The sequence below is a fragment of the Scaptodrosophila lebanonensis genome, unplaced genomic scaffold (genome assembly GCF_003285725.1).
Source record: "Scaptodrosophila lebanonensis strain 11010-0011.00,11010-0021.00 unplaced genomic scaffold, SlebRS2 tig00001412-arrow-pilon, whole genome shotgun sequence".
NCBI lineage: Eukaryota > Metazoa > Arthropoda > Insecta > Diptera > Drosophilidae > Scaptodrosophila > Scaptodrosophila lebanonensis.
Genome location: NW_022060739.1, coordinates 10,279,746 through 10,298,562, shown reverse-complemented (window position 1 = coordinate 10,298,562; position 18,817 = coordinate 10,279,746). Strand labels below are relative to the sequence as shown.

The window sequence follows — 18,817 nt, the reverse complement described above, 5'->3', positions numbered from 1 at the left end:
CTGGCTGCTACTGACTACCACCGACAAGGTAGATAACACTCAATATCAACAGACCATCAATAAAAAGGACGAAAAAGCAACTGAGGGCAGAGGGGCCAGGTGGAGGGCGTGTGATAGACAGACAAGCACAGCCTGGCTTGGTGCAGCAGGTCACTCAATCAGCAGAGGACCGGTCGTCGAACGCATCCTCCAGGAGGTCGTGCATGAAGATGGACAGCTGTTGCGATAAAAAGTGCAAACAGGCAGGCAAAAACACATGACGAGTGAGTGAGTGAGGGGGATGGGGGAGGGAGGTGGGGGAAGGGGAAGAGGGGGAGTGGGTATGGTATGGCATACCTGGCACAGCATACGGTGATGGATGCGCTGATGGCAGCCAATATGCAGAATTTATTGGCGGATAGGATTTATATGTTGCGTGTGTTGCCGCCGTTGACGATGATGATGACGACGGCGACGGCGACAGCGACAGCGATGACGATGCTCCGGTTGTTGTTGCTGCTGCTGCTGCTGCTGCTGCTGCAGGCAGCGATGTCAGGCCAGAGGCAGAGGAGGATGAGGACAACAACAATGCAGCGGCGGCGGCGGCAGCGGCGGCGTTATTGGCAACGATGTCGCTATTATTGGATAAATTCTCAATTACTGACGATAATTGACTGCTGCCAGTGCTGCTGTGCGCGCTGCTATTGTTGTTGTTGTTGTTATTCTGGCTGCTGCTGCTGTTCGTTGCATGCTCCGAGCTGCCAATGATGCCTTGGCTATTTACGAAACCAATTGCAGTTGAATTATTTATCATGTCAGACGACGGCGACGACGACGACGACGATGGCGATGGCGATGACGAGCCGCAGTTGAAGAAGAGAAAATTCTTGAAAATATTTCACACTTATTTACACGCACACACACACATACACATCCACATAGAGTGTGAAACAAACACGTACAACACACACACACACACAGAGTGAGAGAGAGAGAGAATTGTACAAAAAAATACAAGAGACGGGAGCGAGCTTCCAATTCAAGTTGAATGAGTGGAAAATTCAATAAGCAAATATAATAAATATTAAACACGAACGAAATCAACTGCGCTGACTTTTAAACAATTATCATCATCAAGTTATTAACACTTTTTTTTGCTTTTCTTGTTTTTGTTGGCATATATGTTATATTATTATTATCATAAAATTATTCGAACGACGACGTTATTTGCTTTTAGCCACCACACCACACCACGCACAAAAACAATTTTTATTTGATGTTTACTTTTGTTTTGTTTCAGTTTTTCATTAACGTTTTGTTTTAGCAATATTTTTACGTTCAACGTATAACAATTAAACAAATAGCAATAAATATTGATGTGTATAGAGTATATGTTTCCTTTCTCTTTTCTTTTTGTACAATTAACATTCAGTTTTTGTCTGTGTTCTTGGTTCTTCGCACTTGTAGCGATTGATTATAATTTTCTTGCTGTCTGTCCGAGTCTAGGCGCTGGCATCGATAATTCGTCGCTTGCGTCCTCAGATTGCAAATAATGCCGCCTCGCCGGCATATCTGCGCTTTTATATGCTTAGTTCGATTCGATTGGCGACGGACGAATCGACTAATTATAGTTAGTTGGGGTTATTTGGGCAACCAACCCAACCAAATGAAGAAGCCAAGAACAGCAACAGCAACAACAACAACAGTAACAACGTCTGGCCGGCGCACGACAAGGAATTGTCATTTAATGGGCGCGGCAAAGAGACACTCATGCCTTCCCCCCATGCGTCTGGCGCGGCGGCATTTAATTTGATTGTCATGCGTGAAAAATTGTCAGCAACAGGGTGTTGTAATACAAGTATTTAAGACTCTGATGTCCCAAAGATGGATTTGGGGCTTACTGACTGCAGTTCAGTTCATGAATCGGTGTGGTGTCGGCTTTACAAATTATAAATAGGGGGCTCCATAGTCAATAAAAGCCTCTCTTTTCAGCCATCTCCGAAATCTCTGACCAGCATCGACTGTGAGACGGCCTTAGCTTGCCGGACTGGCTAAAAAATCTTCCCCCACCGGCTCTGAGATTCCATTTTTCTTTTAAATTATTTTTTAAATTTCTATATATTTTCCTCCTATGTCGACAGTCATCGACATAATCGTTAAACAATTCTCCATAATGTTATTCCTTAATATTATTTGCTTATTAGACAGCAAGAGAAATATCATTAAAATAATTTATTTTTTTAAGATTAAGGCATTTTGTTTTCATATTGTGACTCGATATAGTCAATTCCTAATTATTTAGTTCTAAAAATAAATCCCAAAGGCTTTAGTTGAAATTATTATTATTTTTGTATTCATATATTTTTGTTTTCATATTTCAAGTATTTCTTAAGCTATCTTTTCGAATTGTGGAATAATTTATATAAAAAATATGCTAGTTAAGAAAATTATAAGCTTTTCCCTTCGCAGTGTAAGAAAAAATCGGACTACTAAGTTTAGTGTTTCTAGCTTTATATTCGCAGACATTGAAAAAACAAAAAACGACTTTGTGTAAAAACAATGCTAAAATTTCAAAACTTCTAAGTAATTTAAAGATGGGTTTGTTGTATCTTTATTTGCAAGAAAGTCAAAATGGACTTCAATTAATAGTATACACATCTAAGAAGAAGCAGAACTATAGAAATCTTTAACAGACATGTTATTTGTATAACTTTTTGTTAAACACTTATCGAAATACGCGTTAAAAATAAATTAGACATTACAAACTAATTATCTTGTATTTGCTGGTAAGGTGGACGAAACGTAAATTTATTTCACAATTTGTTTTATTATTCATTCAAAAAAGAATTTGAAATAAATCATTTAAATAAATAACTTATTAATAAAAATTTTAAATTAGATAGATAGCTGAAGAGTTTGTTACAGAAAAGAAAACTAGTCTACCTTTTGTACCTTTAGGTACAGTGCATATCAATGATGCAAAACTGATGGGCCAACACTTCTTTATCTAAGCATGGCAAAGTAATAATAGTATTACTTCTTATTATTATATAAAAATAAATATGTCGATTTAAACTAAATGAAGTCCAACAAAGAGAACATAGGCTTGTTTTAAATATTTTAGACGCAGTTCGTTCTAATCTATTTCACCATGATGGAGTCTTGTGATAAGTTCAATGACTAGGCGTTAAAAATAGTTGTTGCTTTATTTATTGTGCATGTGGCACTCCTTCGAAATGTATTTAATTAGCAGAAATCAAAGGCTAGATAATAAATATTTGGCAAACCAGTTTTGCCAATTTAATAGCTCTGCGCCCATTCTACATATAGTATAAGGGGTTATAATATGTCCATATTATTGATTGGAATACAAATGTGTTAAGTACTTATTTGCAATAATACGAAATGGATACTCACATAAATAATTGCTCGACAAGTGCACACCCAGTATTGAAACTTCACTTTCGCATTTGTGGCATGCGCTGCTGTTCGTTCGTTCGTTCTCTATTTAAATTAATTTCGAGCCAATTCGATTTATTTGCATTTATTTTGTTTTTCACTTTTCACAACAACAACAGCAGCAGCAACAATAACAACAACAACTACGCACAGTTCACAGCCGTATTGCGAAAAATCAAACAACTAAAAATAAATGGACATCAATCAATGGGAGGCAGGCAGGCTGGCTGGCAGGCTGGCAGGCAGGTCGATATCGGAATGGGCCGCAGCGTTTGGCAGCAACTAATTAAGCGACGTCACAACACAAAAAGCGCAACAATTCACAACAATTGGAATTTAAACAATAGCCGACGAGACGAGCGACGAATCGGGAGGAGAACTACGACTATACTCTCAACGCGAGACGAGGACTTTTTGCGCAAAAATTGGAATTTCAGCTGTTCACTCTATTGGCAGTTTTCCCTTTACAGTTTTCAGCTTTTCAGCTTTTATTCTTCTATAATACTTTTAATGGCAAATAAATCAAGTGGAGCGTTGAGTTCTAGCGCCGCAATCTGCCGGCTCGCTTTTGTGCGGACTGACGTTTTAGTTGCAACTAACTAAGCCGGAGACGCAACATTTGCTCGTTTCGTCAAAGGTTCTGTTCTGCTGTAGCGCTAGAAAAACTTGATTTACAACCTTTATACTTTTTTATTTTTCTTTCTTCTCTGTCTAGGCCGTCTGTCTGTCCGTCTGTCTGTCCGTCTGTCTGTATGTCGTCGCTACGCTCTTTTAAATTGTTTTTTAATGTATAGCTCGATTCTTTGTTCATTTGCATGCTTTGCTGCTGTCGTTGGTTGCTTGCTTGGTTGCTTTTAAACTTCAAATTGTTGTTGTTGTTATCGCCGCTAAATGAGTTACTTAGCACCTCCGTTCGTCTGCGCTTAGAGCTGCACGTCGCAACTATTGCGAGTGTGTTAATTATGATTAGAACGCTCTACTACCAACAAGAGAACAATCCACCTGAGCGAACAGATATTTTCGACTGCGCCAGCTGCCGCCAAGCGCTACAATTTAGAAAAGACGTAATCTGTTGTTGGGATTACATCGAAAAAAAGAAAATCTAAATTATTATAAAATACCTCACAACCGAAAATCATTGACTGCCAATTAACAAATATTACAATGACTGCAGTGTCTGTTTGGAGTGTGGCAGAAAACTTTAAAGCAATTTATTAAGTTGATGTTTCTACATTCAGGCTAACACTAGGGCTATTAAAAGTTCCTTCTAATGTTGTAAGAAAGCACTGAAAAATAGCTGCACGAAAAGGGGGAAAAGGAGTTGAAAAATTGAAGAAATTTTACTCGATCGACTTAAATCTTGATTCTTCTACTCTAGAGAGAATTGAAAAACTAACCCCATTCAACATTTTTTGAGTACATCGACTGCATTGTTTGTCGATGAAATAAATAAATAAATAAATAAAAAGCTTTTTTAAACTCTTCGATTTTATTTATGAGGAACAATTGACCCGAATTGTTCAAGCTTAAGAAGAGCAGTATTTGCAACACACGAATATGCAAGTTTTGGATAAGAAAGTAGAAAAAAATGAGTTTAAAAAGGTGTTTAAATTAAATTAAATTTTCAATGATTGAAAAAGCATCAACCAGATGAAAAAGTATCAATCAATAAATTGGGGTTTGTTTTAAAAGGGCTGTGGCATAAATGGAAAGAAAAGCCTCAAATCATAGTCCGTGACAATAAATGGGGTTTGTACTTAAAACACTACCGCTACTTGAATTTTAATAAATGCAGCATCAATTAAACATTTAATAACGAATTGTTAAGCTTTAGTTTAATTGCCCCATTGGATATATAATCTAGACAAGCAATAGTAAAGCAATCATTTGCTCAGTAAGAAGACTAGAAAGAATTAGATTATTGGATTGTCATTTGACAAAGAAAGGACTTGAGCGCTGGCCTAAGCAACATAAACAGTAATTGCTGCAAAAGGAGAAGTAAGCCAAAATGATCAAAGAAAGAGAATTAGAATTAGAAAATATATAGAATCTAAAAGCAGAACTTGTAGGCTTTAATGCTTCAGAGCGAACATTTAACTGTTCATATGATACTCTATATCGGAAATATTTCCGTCGTCTAGTCTGTGGAAGCAGCAATCACCAGATAGCTGTCATAGAAGCCATATGATTTAAAAAGAGTTTTTTTTTCTATGAAATGTGCAGAGTTAAGTAATCGCATAGAAGCGTGTCTCCTAAATGCCATTCATTCCTGCAAATTGCAGTTTGAAGCACCCAGCAAATGCTGCATTTGCCTTCAAATGTCGTGCTTCCCCACTTCCATTGGCATCGTGCATCATCATCATGTAAATTGTCTTGTCTACTTACAAGACACTCAATTCCAACACCCTTGAGCTGCTGCTTTATTTAACTTTCACCTTTTTTTTTTGGATTGTGTGTGCAAACAAACTACTCGTATGTGAAGGGTCTATTGATTTTTAGCAAGGAAAATGCAAATATAATTTGTACTTTCTCAAGGTTCTGACTGCTGCGGCTACCACCGCATTCTTCCGGTAATTCTTAACACATTTTACATTTCACCACACACGCACACACACATACAGACAACAAAAATTACAATTTGTCGACACACTGCTCCCTCTGCCTGTCTTTTCCCATAATGGCTAATTTGAATTTTTATCATGTTTACAAGCAAACAATACGTGCATCATCATCATCATCCTCATCGTAGTCGAGTCGAAGAGTCGTCGTAGACATCGTTGTTGTTGTTGCTGTTGCTGTTATTATTGTTGGTCTTGTTGTCGCAGTTGCCAGCCAGCGCCCTCTCGTCGTCGCCACACAGCACAACATTTGCATATCGATTTCATATGCAGGCAGCAAAATTCATACGTTCTGTTCCCACACGAACCCTTTCCCCTCTTCAGCACATTTCTCTCCCGCCGTCTGCCATTCGCCATTTCGCCACTTCGCCACTGCCTAATGCAAATACAATCCATTTGCCATTTTTTACGCGCCCCCAACTTTGATGCCGCATTCGCAAATTGTGCGGAATAAACATGAAAATGTTTACATGTCATCCTCCTATTTCCCTTCTCTCTACTACATGGTTTCTCTCTCTCTCTCTCCCTCCCTCCCTCTCCCGCTTTCTGCGTCCTTAAGTATGCAAGTTCGAAAAAAGCTGAGATTATTTGCAAATTTAATAAGCGAAGCCCTCCCCTCTCTCTGGAATTGAGCTTAAAAAGCTGGCGCCAGCACACACATACACACACAAACATACTCCCTCCCTATCTCTCACACATTGCCTGTCAGCGTCAGCGTCAGCGTCGACTTCGTCATCCTCATCCCCTGCTTGAAGTTGCTTGCATGTAAATGGCACTGATTACCACGTTGCACTTTGCATTTGCCCTTTCTTAAACCCATACCCATGTGTAGGTACCCTGCAGCCAAAGGGCAGACTAAATTATTCAATATGAATCGAACAGAACAAGTATCAGACCCCACACGACCTCTCAGTGCCCTGCACTCACAAGAATAGAAGTTATGCTCTTCACCATGCATGATCATTAACATTCATTTCAAGCAGCCTAATTGCCACTCTCAAGCTCCGTTCTCTTACTTAGATTACGGTAAATGCTCTCTTTAATAACAATGCAAGCCTGCGAGTGCAAGAGAGCTGCCTGAAGCATACGATCGATTAAACCTGACGTGTGAAGAGACAGTGCGGAATTTATTGGTGCTTTATACTCTTTCTCTCTTACGATAGTAGCTATGTTATGATTATTGCGAGTTATTGTGGACTCAGTGTATTAACTAGTCAACTATGAACTATTGCGGAATTCATTTGTACTTTACTTGCGGTACACCATTTCACTCTTACGATAGAAGCTACATATGTTATTATTATTGCGAGTTATTGTGGGCCCAGTGTATTAACTAGTCGACTTGATGCATTAATTTGCATTTCTGCTTATTTTTCTTCGCATTTTCTTGTGCACTCATTTGATTTGGTTACATTTTGTGTGCCTTGCTATTTTCCCTTCAGCTAGAAGAACTAACCTAATGCAAATCGCTTTTTATTACTGCACTTTTTCTTTCGTTATTTCCTTCTTGCAGTCGCCTCCCCTCTCCATTCGCACTTGACGTATTTATGTCTGTGTGTGTGTGTGTGTTGTCTACTTGTGGGTTTTTAGCGCAGGGTCAGCGTCATAAAATTTAACTGCAAAAACGGGCATTTGCTGCAATTTAGGTGGAAATGAGCGACGATTTGCCATTTGGTGTGTTGTTGTTTGCTTTTAGTTTTGTTTTTCTGCTGCAATTTATGAGCTTGCAACAAATTTGTAATGTCCATAATGGCGCGCTCTAAAAAAGCAGAGCGCGACCAGCGAACAGTGAGCCAGCGAGCACTGCTTAAATTATTATGACCAGTTATGTCAGCAGAACGAGCTGGTAGTTTGGTTCCTTGTTGCTTAAATGGGCACTAAAGATCTCAAACTGATATCATTAAGCAGGGCGGAGGGAAGAGTTGCGTTTTAAGAGCGCTTGACTCCCTGGTGTGAAATTAATATTTACAGAAGCGTACAATTTCAGGTTTCTGAGTAAATAACAGAAGTGTGGCAATAAAGTAAAACTATTCTTTATTGGAATTAATTTTAGCGCCCTAAATTAGGTTTATCTTTTAAAGGAAGCAAAGCCATCACTTAAATATAAGCATTTTATCTTATTTAACAATTACAGAAGAGCAGCCCCATCAACATTTTTGTAGACAGCCAGGTGGATATAAAAACCTTACAGATTCAAAAAATGTCCTAGAGAGCAGAGAGACAGGCTAAGCGACGAGAGGCAGATCCACATCTGCCATTATATATTATATTCTTATATTGAACTGTTTGTTGAAAAGTATAAGAGCTAGGGTCACATTTTTTAGAGGTTATTTATCCATGTGCAAAGTTTTGAACTCGAAAGGAGCTGAAAGCCGAAAATATAGCATGATCCCATGAAGAATTGAAGAAGATGAATTTCGGAGTTCGACAATTTAATGATTGGGTGCTGAAGAATACTGGAAGTCAGCATCGTTGCGCATTCAAATCTACAAATCCTTATCAATTCTCAATTCCCCGAATTCTTGCACCATTTCAAGACATTGCCAAAATCCAAAGCACACGCACTGTTAAGCTCAGACACACACACACATTCTGGAATACAAGCACTTGGGAAACTACAAAGCTGCTGCTGCTTATGCCGCTTACGCAACCAAAAACCAATCTAATGTTGCCGCCAAAAGTATCCAACACTTTGTGACAGACAAGCTGATTGTGTGGGATGGAAAGGGGCAGCAGGATGGCAGGCAGGCAGGAAACAAAACTCGGCAACTCACTCAAGCATTTTATTAAATTGCCACCTTCCGTTTGTTGTTACGTTCCCGAAGCTGCTGCGCCAGACTGTCTCTTATTTTCGATTTTGTAGAGGCTTGCCCCCGCCCGAATACCGCACACAACCAACACCAACACCAACAGCACCAGCACCCACTCAATACAAACGATATAAAAATATTTCTGCCATCTTTTTCTATTATATCGTTTCCGCTCTTGGCATAAATTGTACACACAGTGTTCTCTTATTTTTTGTTTCGTTTTCCTTTTGGTTTTTCCTGCCCGTTTGTGGCAAAGAAAACTTTTCCTATTTTTATGCTTATTGCCTTATTTTTTGTTGTATTTGGCGCCGTGTGTTTCAGTTTCTCATCATGCACATATCTGTCCCGTTGTTTTTGAGGTTAAAGTGCCAAGACACGAAACCAAAAGCTGTGCATTGCATTTTCTGTTGCACAAACCGTATAGGAAAAGCGGAAGGAGACGAAGAAGGAGAAGAAGGGGAGGAGGAAGAGCTCACAAAGGCTTTGTGTTGGTGTTTTCATTTTTTATTTAGCTTTGCTGTTGATATTGAAATGCGATTGCTGACTGCATTTTTTATAATGCGGCAAATGTTGTTTTGGAGTCAGTCCAAGGCTTAGATTTCCCTCCCCGGCGAAAAGCATTTGCATTGCATAATTTCAGGCGCAATGCCGCTTGTTGGGGCGTTACGTTGGAGGCGTGTAGCAACAACTTTTCAGGCTTATCTAAAATTGAAATTCGAAGTAAAAATTGTTGGATGCGGCATTGTGGGAGCTTTGGGGCGTTTCCAAAGAGGTACACAGGTACTAAGTTTTGAAAACAAAATGCGAAAGTTTACGGAAAAACCTCACAATCTATTTGCACCATCCAATCAATGCGACTATATTAAGTATAAACAACTGTTTTAAACGTTTCAGATGAGATGAATGGCATTACTAATCAGTACTTTAATAATTGTAATTAATAACTGTGTCTGAACCAAAGCTCATTGTGCTGCGACAATAAGTTGCTTAGTAACGCTTTATCCGCATCTATTATTTTGCACACAAAGCAAATTATTTCATTAGCCAAATTAGTTGCCCTCACTGCGAGGCCAATGCAGTGCCAAATTATTAAGCATACGCCATGTTGTACAAGCTTAATTACACGCACAACAGCAGCCGGATGTCAAAAAAGTTTTCCTTTTTTTTTTTTTGAGAAAGTCAAAGACCTTCCCACCAGTCCGCAGCAGCTTTTCTGCTAAGACTGCATTAAAAGCCACGACCCACTGCACTTGTTAAAAATAAACCGCCGCTAGAGGTCGCCAATTAAATATGGCTACAGTGCCAGCCACAGAGCTGTGTGCATGCATATGTATGTGTGCATGCATATGTATGTGTGGGTGGATGTGTGTGTGTGTGAGCGGAAGTCAACATTTTTGTGGTCACTTAAGCAGATTAATATCATGGGTATAATTAAAAGAAGCAGCCACACGCACGCATCACGGCTGGTAGTGGTGGGTGGCATGGCGCAGTAAATGGAAGAAGGAAGAAAACTGAAGGCTGGGCGCCTCGCTCGCTCGCTCACTCGCTGGCAAAAAGTCAGCTGCACAAATTAACATAAATTAAAATTTTCGCAAACTTTTTCGTAAGCGATGCGCGCAGCAGGAAATTTTCAGCAACGCTTTTGCTGACGACGTTGCTGTTAAACAATTTTTCGACAGGCGATTGCATGCAGCTGGCAGAAGCTGCACATAATTGATGGTTTTTAATTAACTGCAAAGTGACCGACAAGGCCGGCAATAACAACAACAACAGCACTAGCAGCAGCAGCAGAAGCAGGAGAAAGAAAAAACCAAAAATGCAGCAGCAAAAAAGGAAAAAAAAATGGAAATATATAAAAAGGAAACATTATTGCAAAATTGTTTTAAATGTTCCAACATGCTCTGATCATGTTGTTCCGTTTGCTGTTGTTGTAATAGTTGTTGCTGTTGTTTTTGTGGTTGTTGTTGCTGCTGGTACGGCCGGTGTGCTGTTCATTTGCTGCACAAAAACTATGCAGCATGCTTTTAGGCGGCCACTATTTTCGCACGCAATTTAGCGGTTCTCTCACTCGCTCAGTGAATGACTGACCGACTGTTTGCTCGAATTAGTTATGTGTGCGTGAGTCTCTGTGGCAGTCGCCAACTATTTTCGTGAATTTTAGGAACGAGAAAAGGTGGTAAAAGAAGTGAGTTTTTGTGACAGATTGTGCAATAAATAAATTCTTATTTTGAGGAATGTGAATAATTGAACGACGATGAATATCACAATAAGTCACGACATAAAAAGCAATTTTGTTATCAACTGTAAGTCACGCATTAGAATTACTTAAATGAATGATTTTTTTGTTGACAGCTGGTGCAAAAAACAATTGCTTGTACTTCAGAAACGTGAAAAAGTGTTAAAATCACAAATCGTTTAAGTCGTGAGAAAACCACCTCTCTTACACAAAAGACCATCTCAATAAAGGAATCTATATACCTTCTAAATCGTGGCAAAGTCAACACGACATCACAATAAGTCACAAAGTCAATAAATATTGTCACAAGCGTGAGATGTTTCACAAGCCGTGTTTTTCCGGAATGTGAAAAAGACTCAAACTTTTGAATTCAAATACATTTTAAGAGACATTTTTTAAATTTCCAATTACTGTTATATATTTCATAATCTCATCGCAAGCACGCACATCTCCAGCATGTAGTATATGTTGCGAATGTGTGTCTGTCTAACAAATTGTTTGTTAGCATTGTCAGAAATACACGAACTAGCTGCATTTTCAAAATCTCTGCGAATTTTGCGCTTCGCTGACCACTTTGTCGAATTGTTGGCGGTTTTAAATATTTGCTAGTCTGCTTTTGGGTGGCATAAGCTGCGCTTTTGTGTGTACGCACACACACACACACGCTTATACTATTGGTTTAAAAGGTTTGTACTGTGGCACTTACCATTGCGATTCTCACTATCGGCGGGTTTCATTTGTATGGGATGGTACATCTGTATAAAAAAAAAAGGAGAAAAATTAGAAATTTTAATCATGTCATGTCTGGCTAATCATTATTCTTATCTTTAATTTAATAGTGATGTTAGATCTCGCTGTCTTTCTATATGTATCTATCGTATCTATCGATTTTGCTTCATTTTTATTATCATGAGCTTAATTCAAAAACTAAAACAAATTCGTGGTGTACTGCGATTAGGAGAGTCTGCATGTCAAGTTTTGTGGTTGTGGGTCAAATCGTTTTCATAATACAGAAGTTCATACAGACGGACAAACCTCAACTTCTGCTTCTTTTTGATAACAAATGTTTAAAGCCTTATCTATTTATATTTATTAGGCATCTTACTTTTCGTTATTAATCTTACATTTTTGAAGCATTTATTCATCCAATATCACAACATTGTTTTGTTTCAAGTCATTTCAATAAATTAGCCGAATGCCCAACTTTTTATATATTTGCTTAGCAAAATAGAGAATGCGATTTCTTTATACTTGTAAGTTGAGCAAATTTGTTGAAAGTCTTGAAAAAAACTGCCTTTACCGTAATATGACACTTTTATATTAGATTAAATACCCTTCCTTAAAAAGTAATTTTACAAATTTGCTTCCCTTCTGCAGCCAACAACATTTACATTACATTCGTGGACCTCTGTTAAGGCATATCCTTCCCTGCCAAATTTGTAGCATACGCGTTTCAAATCCTACCTTAATTGGGCGTGTAAACAACAAATGATTGGACTTAGTTACACTTTTTTTTGTCTCTTCTCATACTGCGGCAATTTGTTGCGCAACTACTATTAGCGACTTCGTGTGTATTTGGGGCTCGTCGGAACTTCATTTTCAGTTTTAATCACTTTTGAAATATTACACGACGATTAATTTGCAGCTTTGACGCAGCGAGAAACAAAAAATGCTGACTTTGCATTTTGTGTGCATAAAATATACATACTCGTATAAAAGGCTTGGGGCTGCCATCGCGTAGTTGCTGTCCTTATTGCTCGCTGTTGACCCTTTTTTGGTGGCGTCCATTACGGGGCTTAAGCTGCATAATGAATGAATGCAGGCAGGCCAGCAGTCAGGCAGGCAGCCCCAAAATTTTCAGTTCGCGTTACATCGCGTTACATATAGCACAAAAGCCAAACACATTTATTCAGCAGGCGTTGTTAAGAATGCAACATTTACACAACGCCAGGGCCAGGACGACGCAAGGATGTTGCGGGTAAGGAAGTGAATGGCAAGCAAAGCCACCGAATAAGGCTTGCTTATGAAAATCCTAAAATATGCGTTCGCGCATTGCTTGCCATTTCTCTCTCGCTCTCTCTCCCCCTCCCCTCTCTCTCTCGCTCTCTTGCTAACGTCTTCTAATTAAAACAAGCTTAAAGCGCCACAAAGCGTGCGCCGCAGCAGCAGGACGAGGTCAAAAACATCGAGCCCCACTTTTGTTGCTGGCCAGGCCAACATACACACAGCTAATGGCGCGTGATTTATTGGCGACGACGGAAATGTACGTTATAAGGCCATGTCCTGGTCGTCCTTGTAGTCGACGGGCGAACGAACGAACGAGCGAGCTGCTTTTGCCTCCTCTCGTAAATAATACACGCCAGGTGACTTTTTACAAATTGCATTCAACCTCACTTCCTTTCTTTCGCATTCTCAACCATCTCTCTCCTTTGAGACGCGCTCTCCCCCCTCCGACCCACCAATTCATTGTGCATATATATTTATAGCACAGGAAGTAGCAATTACCAAGTCAAAAGCAGGCACTGCGGCGAACTACTGCGTCCACCCGCTCAATTAATTGCTTGAAATATGGCCGGCAGAATGGTTTTATTATACATATAGTACTATATATATCGGCCAATTATCGTTTATTGCTGCCTAAGCAAGCAAATGGCCCATAAATGAAGTGCCTTTTCGCATTGATTTAGACGACTACCTCACTTTTTTTCAAACGTATAAAAAGATTTTAAAACCACTTGAGTTTTAAACTTTGCATTTAAAAGTGTATGGTTTTAGAATTTGAACAAAAGGATATTGAAAAATAAAAATATAATAGTGCTGTTGAGTAAAATAAACTTACTACTATTACTATATATTGTAGACATTATTAATTGTACCATTTGGAAAGCTACTTTAGACACCAAACATAATTTAAGTTTGTATATCAGGTATGGCCTTAAAAAGCTTATTCCACAGATTACAACATTATCCATAATTTCGGTAATAATATTGAGGTAAAGATTTGTTAATCCACATCAAATCCAACTAAACTCGAAGAAACAGCTCAAAAATCGTAGCAAAGAGACTAGAGGGGGAAAATCGCTAATAAAACTGAAGAACCATCGACAACAGCACACATTTTATCTTCTTCAGTAATAAAAGGAATTTGTTTTTGGAATTTTTTAGAATTGTTTAAGTCTCTAAGTTATAGGCAGCTTTTGGCTAAGTTCAAGGCACGATATATGATTTAACATCTCTTGACTTCTACATATGTGGGTCGAGGGCTAGGGTTGCCACAATATTTTGCTGCTGCAGCAAAAAAAAAAGAGCAGCCAGCATAAACTTATCATAAAGTTAATCAGGCAACGCGACAACGCCATCAGAGCCCTGTGTGTTGCTGTTTCAATTATGGCTAACTGACTGCGTGACTGACAGATTGTCGGACTGACTGACTGACGGACGGGGCATGACACAGCAAAATATTGTCTGCTGGGCGATTTTCTTCCTTATTTTTCCCAATATAGTTTTTCCTGCTTCCTGTTCTTCGTTTTTATCTCGCGGCATAAAATGCAAGTAATTTCAAAGTTTAGCCGCGCTCTGAATTTTTTTTTTTTTTTTTTTTTTGAGTCACAGGACACGTTTCCCAAAACCGCAGGCACAAAAATGTCAATTTGCACTCAAAGAGCACAAGAAATAAAATTTCAAAAAGGAATGCTTTTTGTTTTGTCAGACCAGGCAAGTGCAAGAACAACGCAGTAGCAATATTCCTAAAACAGTGAAGCTTGTGTTAAAAAGAAAATGGAAAACAACTACAAGAAAATACATATTATTAAGGACATAATTGATTAAATGAAATGATGATATTTATCAGGCATATTTACTATTACACAATAGATGATATAACAACTAAAGAATAATTGTAACTCGTATAGCTAGAATTCAATAATTCAATAAATTTAGTAAAAAGCAAGGAAATTTGAAGATAATTATATAACTATTTTTAGAAGAGAAAGAGACTCTAGCATCTTCATAAAATAAAATTCATTCGAAAGCTGAAACCGTCTAGGAATTCTATCAAAATTATCGAGAAATTATCGAAAATAAGTTTATAGAAGGGATAGAGATTATATCCTTAAATGAAAACCGAAGTTACGGTCAAACACGCAAATAATTTGCATGTAAGCTGGTTAAAATTCCAAGTAGAATAAGAAAACTTTGCCTAAACTAAATGCAAACTATTTAGCTGCCTATGCTTTTTCTGCATTCCCCAACCAACAACAAGAGAGAACGCTTCAGTCGAGCAAGCCCGACAGTGTAATACCCTGTACCCAAGTAAACTTCCGTCACTGAGTTATATGTGCCCATAGCAGCAGCAAAAAGAGGAAGAAGAAGAGCGAACTTGTTGCTGCAGTTTGTGGGGGTTGTACTGTAGAGAATTTGTTTCGCTAATAACTTTTCTCAGAATTGACCGAATTGGATAACATTTTAAACAACAGTAGACAATTATACATAAATTATGTGTGCAAAGTTTGGTTGAGGTAGCATTTGAAATGTGGACGCTATTGACGAAATTCTGTAGCGGGGGAAGGGGGGGGAAATTAAAAAAAAAAAAATAAACTCGTCCTTACTCGGACCTAGGAGAATCTGGATGCCAACTTCGGTTATTCTAGCTTTTATAGTTTCTGAGATCCTCGCGTTCATCCAGACGGACAGACTGACGGACAGACGGACGGACAGACGGACGGACATGTCTAGATCGATTTCTCTCGTCATACTGATTCAGAATATATATACTTTATGGGGTCGGAGATGCTTCCTTCTGCATGTTACATACTTTGCACAAACCTAATATACCCTTTTTACCCTACGGGGTATAAAAATATGTGTTAATGTCGAAAAATGCAGATAGATAAGGTATTAACCATGAACAGAAGCTCCACTGTACTGAGTCTGCTTTGGCTCTCTCTCTCTCTCTCTCTCTCTCTCTCTGTATCTCTCTCTCACAACCTCAGGCCCAATTGAAGCAGAGCACGTAAAGAGCAGAAGTGAAGAGAAAACGCGCTTGTCAGCAAAAAAAAAAAAGCTAAGCAAGCAGCAACGACATTTCTTGCGGCACCAAAGCATTATGAATATTATTCGAATGTGTGTCTGGGGGCTGGGGGGAGAGGATAGTGCGTGAGTGAGGTGGCAACTCTGTGCATGCCATGACAATGCTTATGTCATCACGTTATCAGCGTCAACATCTCGCATCCAGCCAAAAGAAACGCTTGCATGTGGACTCGACTGGTTTCGACTCGTTTCGACTCGACTCGACCGATTCGACCGACTCTCTGACATAATTTGCATGTCGTGCAGCTGATATTTATTTTAAAAATTGCTATTGAAGGCTTTTTTACACTCCATGCAACCGCAACAACAACACTGACAGCATATTTTTTATTGTGTCTGCATTTTGGGGCAGCACTGCTGTTGTGGGTTCGTGCGTGCTGCGTGCAACGTTTGCATTTTGTTGACTGCTTGACAGCATGACTTTGCAAATTTCTTTTGTCAGCGGTAAATGCTGGAAACGTTCTGACAGTTCAGTGTGCAGTAAATATCGTTTGCATGAGAGATATGCACAATATATACAAATGTACTTGTATATGCAAAATATATAATTCTATTACAATTTATCAACAAGTTTAGTTTGTTTGCGATATACTTTTGCACAATTTGCTGGCAATTCATAGAAAATATGTATAATATATTAATATACTGTTGAATTAAAGTATTGCCTAACGGTTCTACATCTGTGGAACTTTTAATCTAAGCTTGAATTGTTTTATACACTATTCACACCAATCCATATTTTATTTGTTTATTTCCTAACGTTGTCCTTCAAATAAAATTATTCCAATTTTGTATATTGCAGGCGTCTCTTTTAAAAATAAGCCTTTAAAAATATTATAATTCATTTTATGGGCAGATAGAAAAACTAACAAATAGACAGCTAGAATAGATATATAAGAATTTAGATTGGCAGATAGTTAGACTAACAAATATACAGATAATAACAAACTTTTCATTGTTATCATATCTTTAAAATCTTTGGCAGGAAGAAGTCATATTTTCTTTCTACTTACAATGATTTTTCGCAGCACACCGTATTTTTCGATGAAGTTATAAAGTACTAATCCGACCCATTAATGAATAAACGAAAAAAACGAACTTTTTTGTTGTGAACTTTTAAAGATATTTGATCAATATTCCTATTCCTGTTTCCTTTCTCTTCCTAGAGTAAAAAAAAAATCCTTCGAATAACCATTAACTGTTAAAAAAAAAAAACACTTTTCAATATCAACTTTTGATCAACAAGGCATGTCTTAGAATGCCCCAAAGTTCCCTGAAAAGTTTGAGCGGTTCGTTGGAAACAGTGAAACGTACAGACAGAAGGACAACAACCGAACTGGCTAAGTGGATTAATCTGCTTGAGATATCCTACACAATTTCTTCTATTATGTCAGAATCGTTCAACCCAAAAATGACAGTTAGCTCCACTTCAAGTGAAGGCTTTGCAAAAATGTAAGCCTCTCTTACCAAAGACAATGTCACAAATGATGTTAAATTATTAGCATTTGAAACGTTAAATAAATAATAAATAAATATACTACTTTTATATGTACAAGTATATAGCTGGCTACTTACCCCATTCAGCGTTTTCACATTATGCAGAGCGTCCTGGGCTTTTAAGGCAGCGCGGCGCGTGTAAAACGTCACAAAACAGCAACCTGCGGCAGTAAAGAAAGAGGAAGAAAGGAGGGAAAAAGAGAGATTAGCATAAGGGTTAAATTGGAGTTTATTTTCATAAAGGCGGCGGCGGCGGCGGCGGCGGCAGCAGGAAAGGTGGCAAAGAAATTATGAAAATTATTATTATTAGAAGGCAGGCACAGGCAAAAAATTGTGCGGGTGAGGATTTGGTTTTGGGGACGCCACAGTTACAGTTAGGTGTTCGCAGACGGCGTCGACGGCCTTTCGAGGGCGACGTGCCAACACGGTAGCGGCACTAAATTAAGTATTATGGGCGCCCAAACGCCCACCCACCCACAAATGTGTCGCGTATTTTAGAAGAGAAGGCGAGGAGGGTTCAGGTGTGGCGGGATCCGGGCAAATGGGGTTCGGGGTGCGAGGTGGTAAGCTTTAGTCCTCTGCCTTAAGGGTTGCGCACACAGTGTTGGCGTTGAAATTTATTAAAGGTTGCCGCGTAAGCATATTATTAAGGAGCAAAGCGGAGAACTGCCGCTGAATTAGCAACCGAGAATAATATTGTAAGTACGAGTATGCGACTGTGCATATAACACTGGAAAGACAGGAAAACTGGCAGCGATCGATAGGCGGTAAGTGCCAGAGATTTGTGAACGCATTACTGTTTATACTCTGTACCTAATGGGTAGAAGGGTAGACTAGTTTTGTACGAAAAGCCTGGCAGACCCTATATTTTTGATCAGCATGACAAGACTAGTCGATTTAGCGCTGCCTGTATGTCTGTCCGTCTGTTTGACCGTATGAACACCCGAATCTCAGAGACTGTAAGGTGTAGAGACACCAAAATTTGTACACAGATGCCTTTTGTGTGAATGAATTACGAGTTTGTTTAATTTTTTATTTATCTCTATTTATATTTCTATATCTATTCTATATTTATCTTTATATTCCGTAACTCCGTTCGGTTTATGTTTTCTAATGAAATGGAATTTCGG

General features: G+C 38.7%; 1 protein-coding gene across 3 annotated transcripts in view; it reads right to left on the bottom strand.

Moving 5' to 3' along the window:
* Positions 1 to 18,817, bottom strand: part of LOC115632024 (CUGBP Elav-like family member 2) — a 124,391-nt gene that overhangs the window by 41,751 nt on the left and 63,823 nt on the right. For 2 of the 3 annotated variants that reach the window (XM_030528969.1, XM_030528970.1), the window contains exons 3-4: positions 17,766 to 17,848; positions 11,809 to 11,857 (exon numbers count right to left, since the gene is read on the bottom strand). In XM_030528969.1, coding sequence (XP_030384829.1) covers positions 11,809 to 11,857; positions 17,766 to 17,848 — 132 coding nt within the window. Of the gene's footprint in view, positions 1 to 3,396; positions 3,530 to 11,808; positions 11,858 to 17,765; positions 17,849 to 18,817 lie in introns of those variants that run through there. The other variant, XM_030528971.1, reaches the window with a different exon arrangement.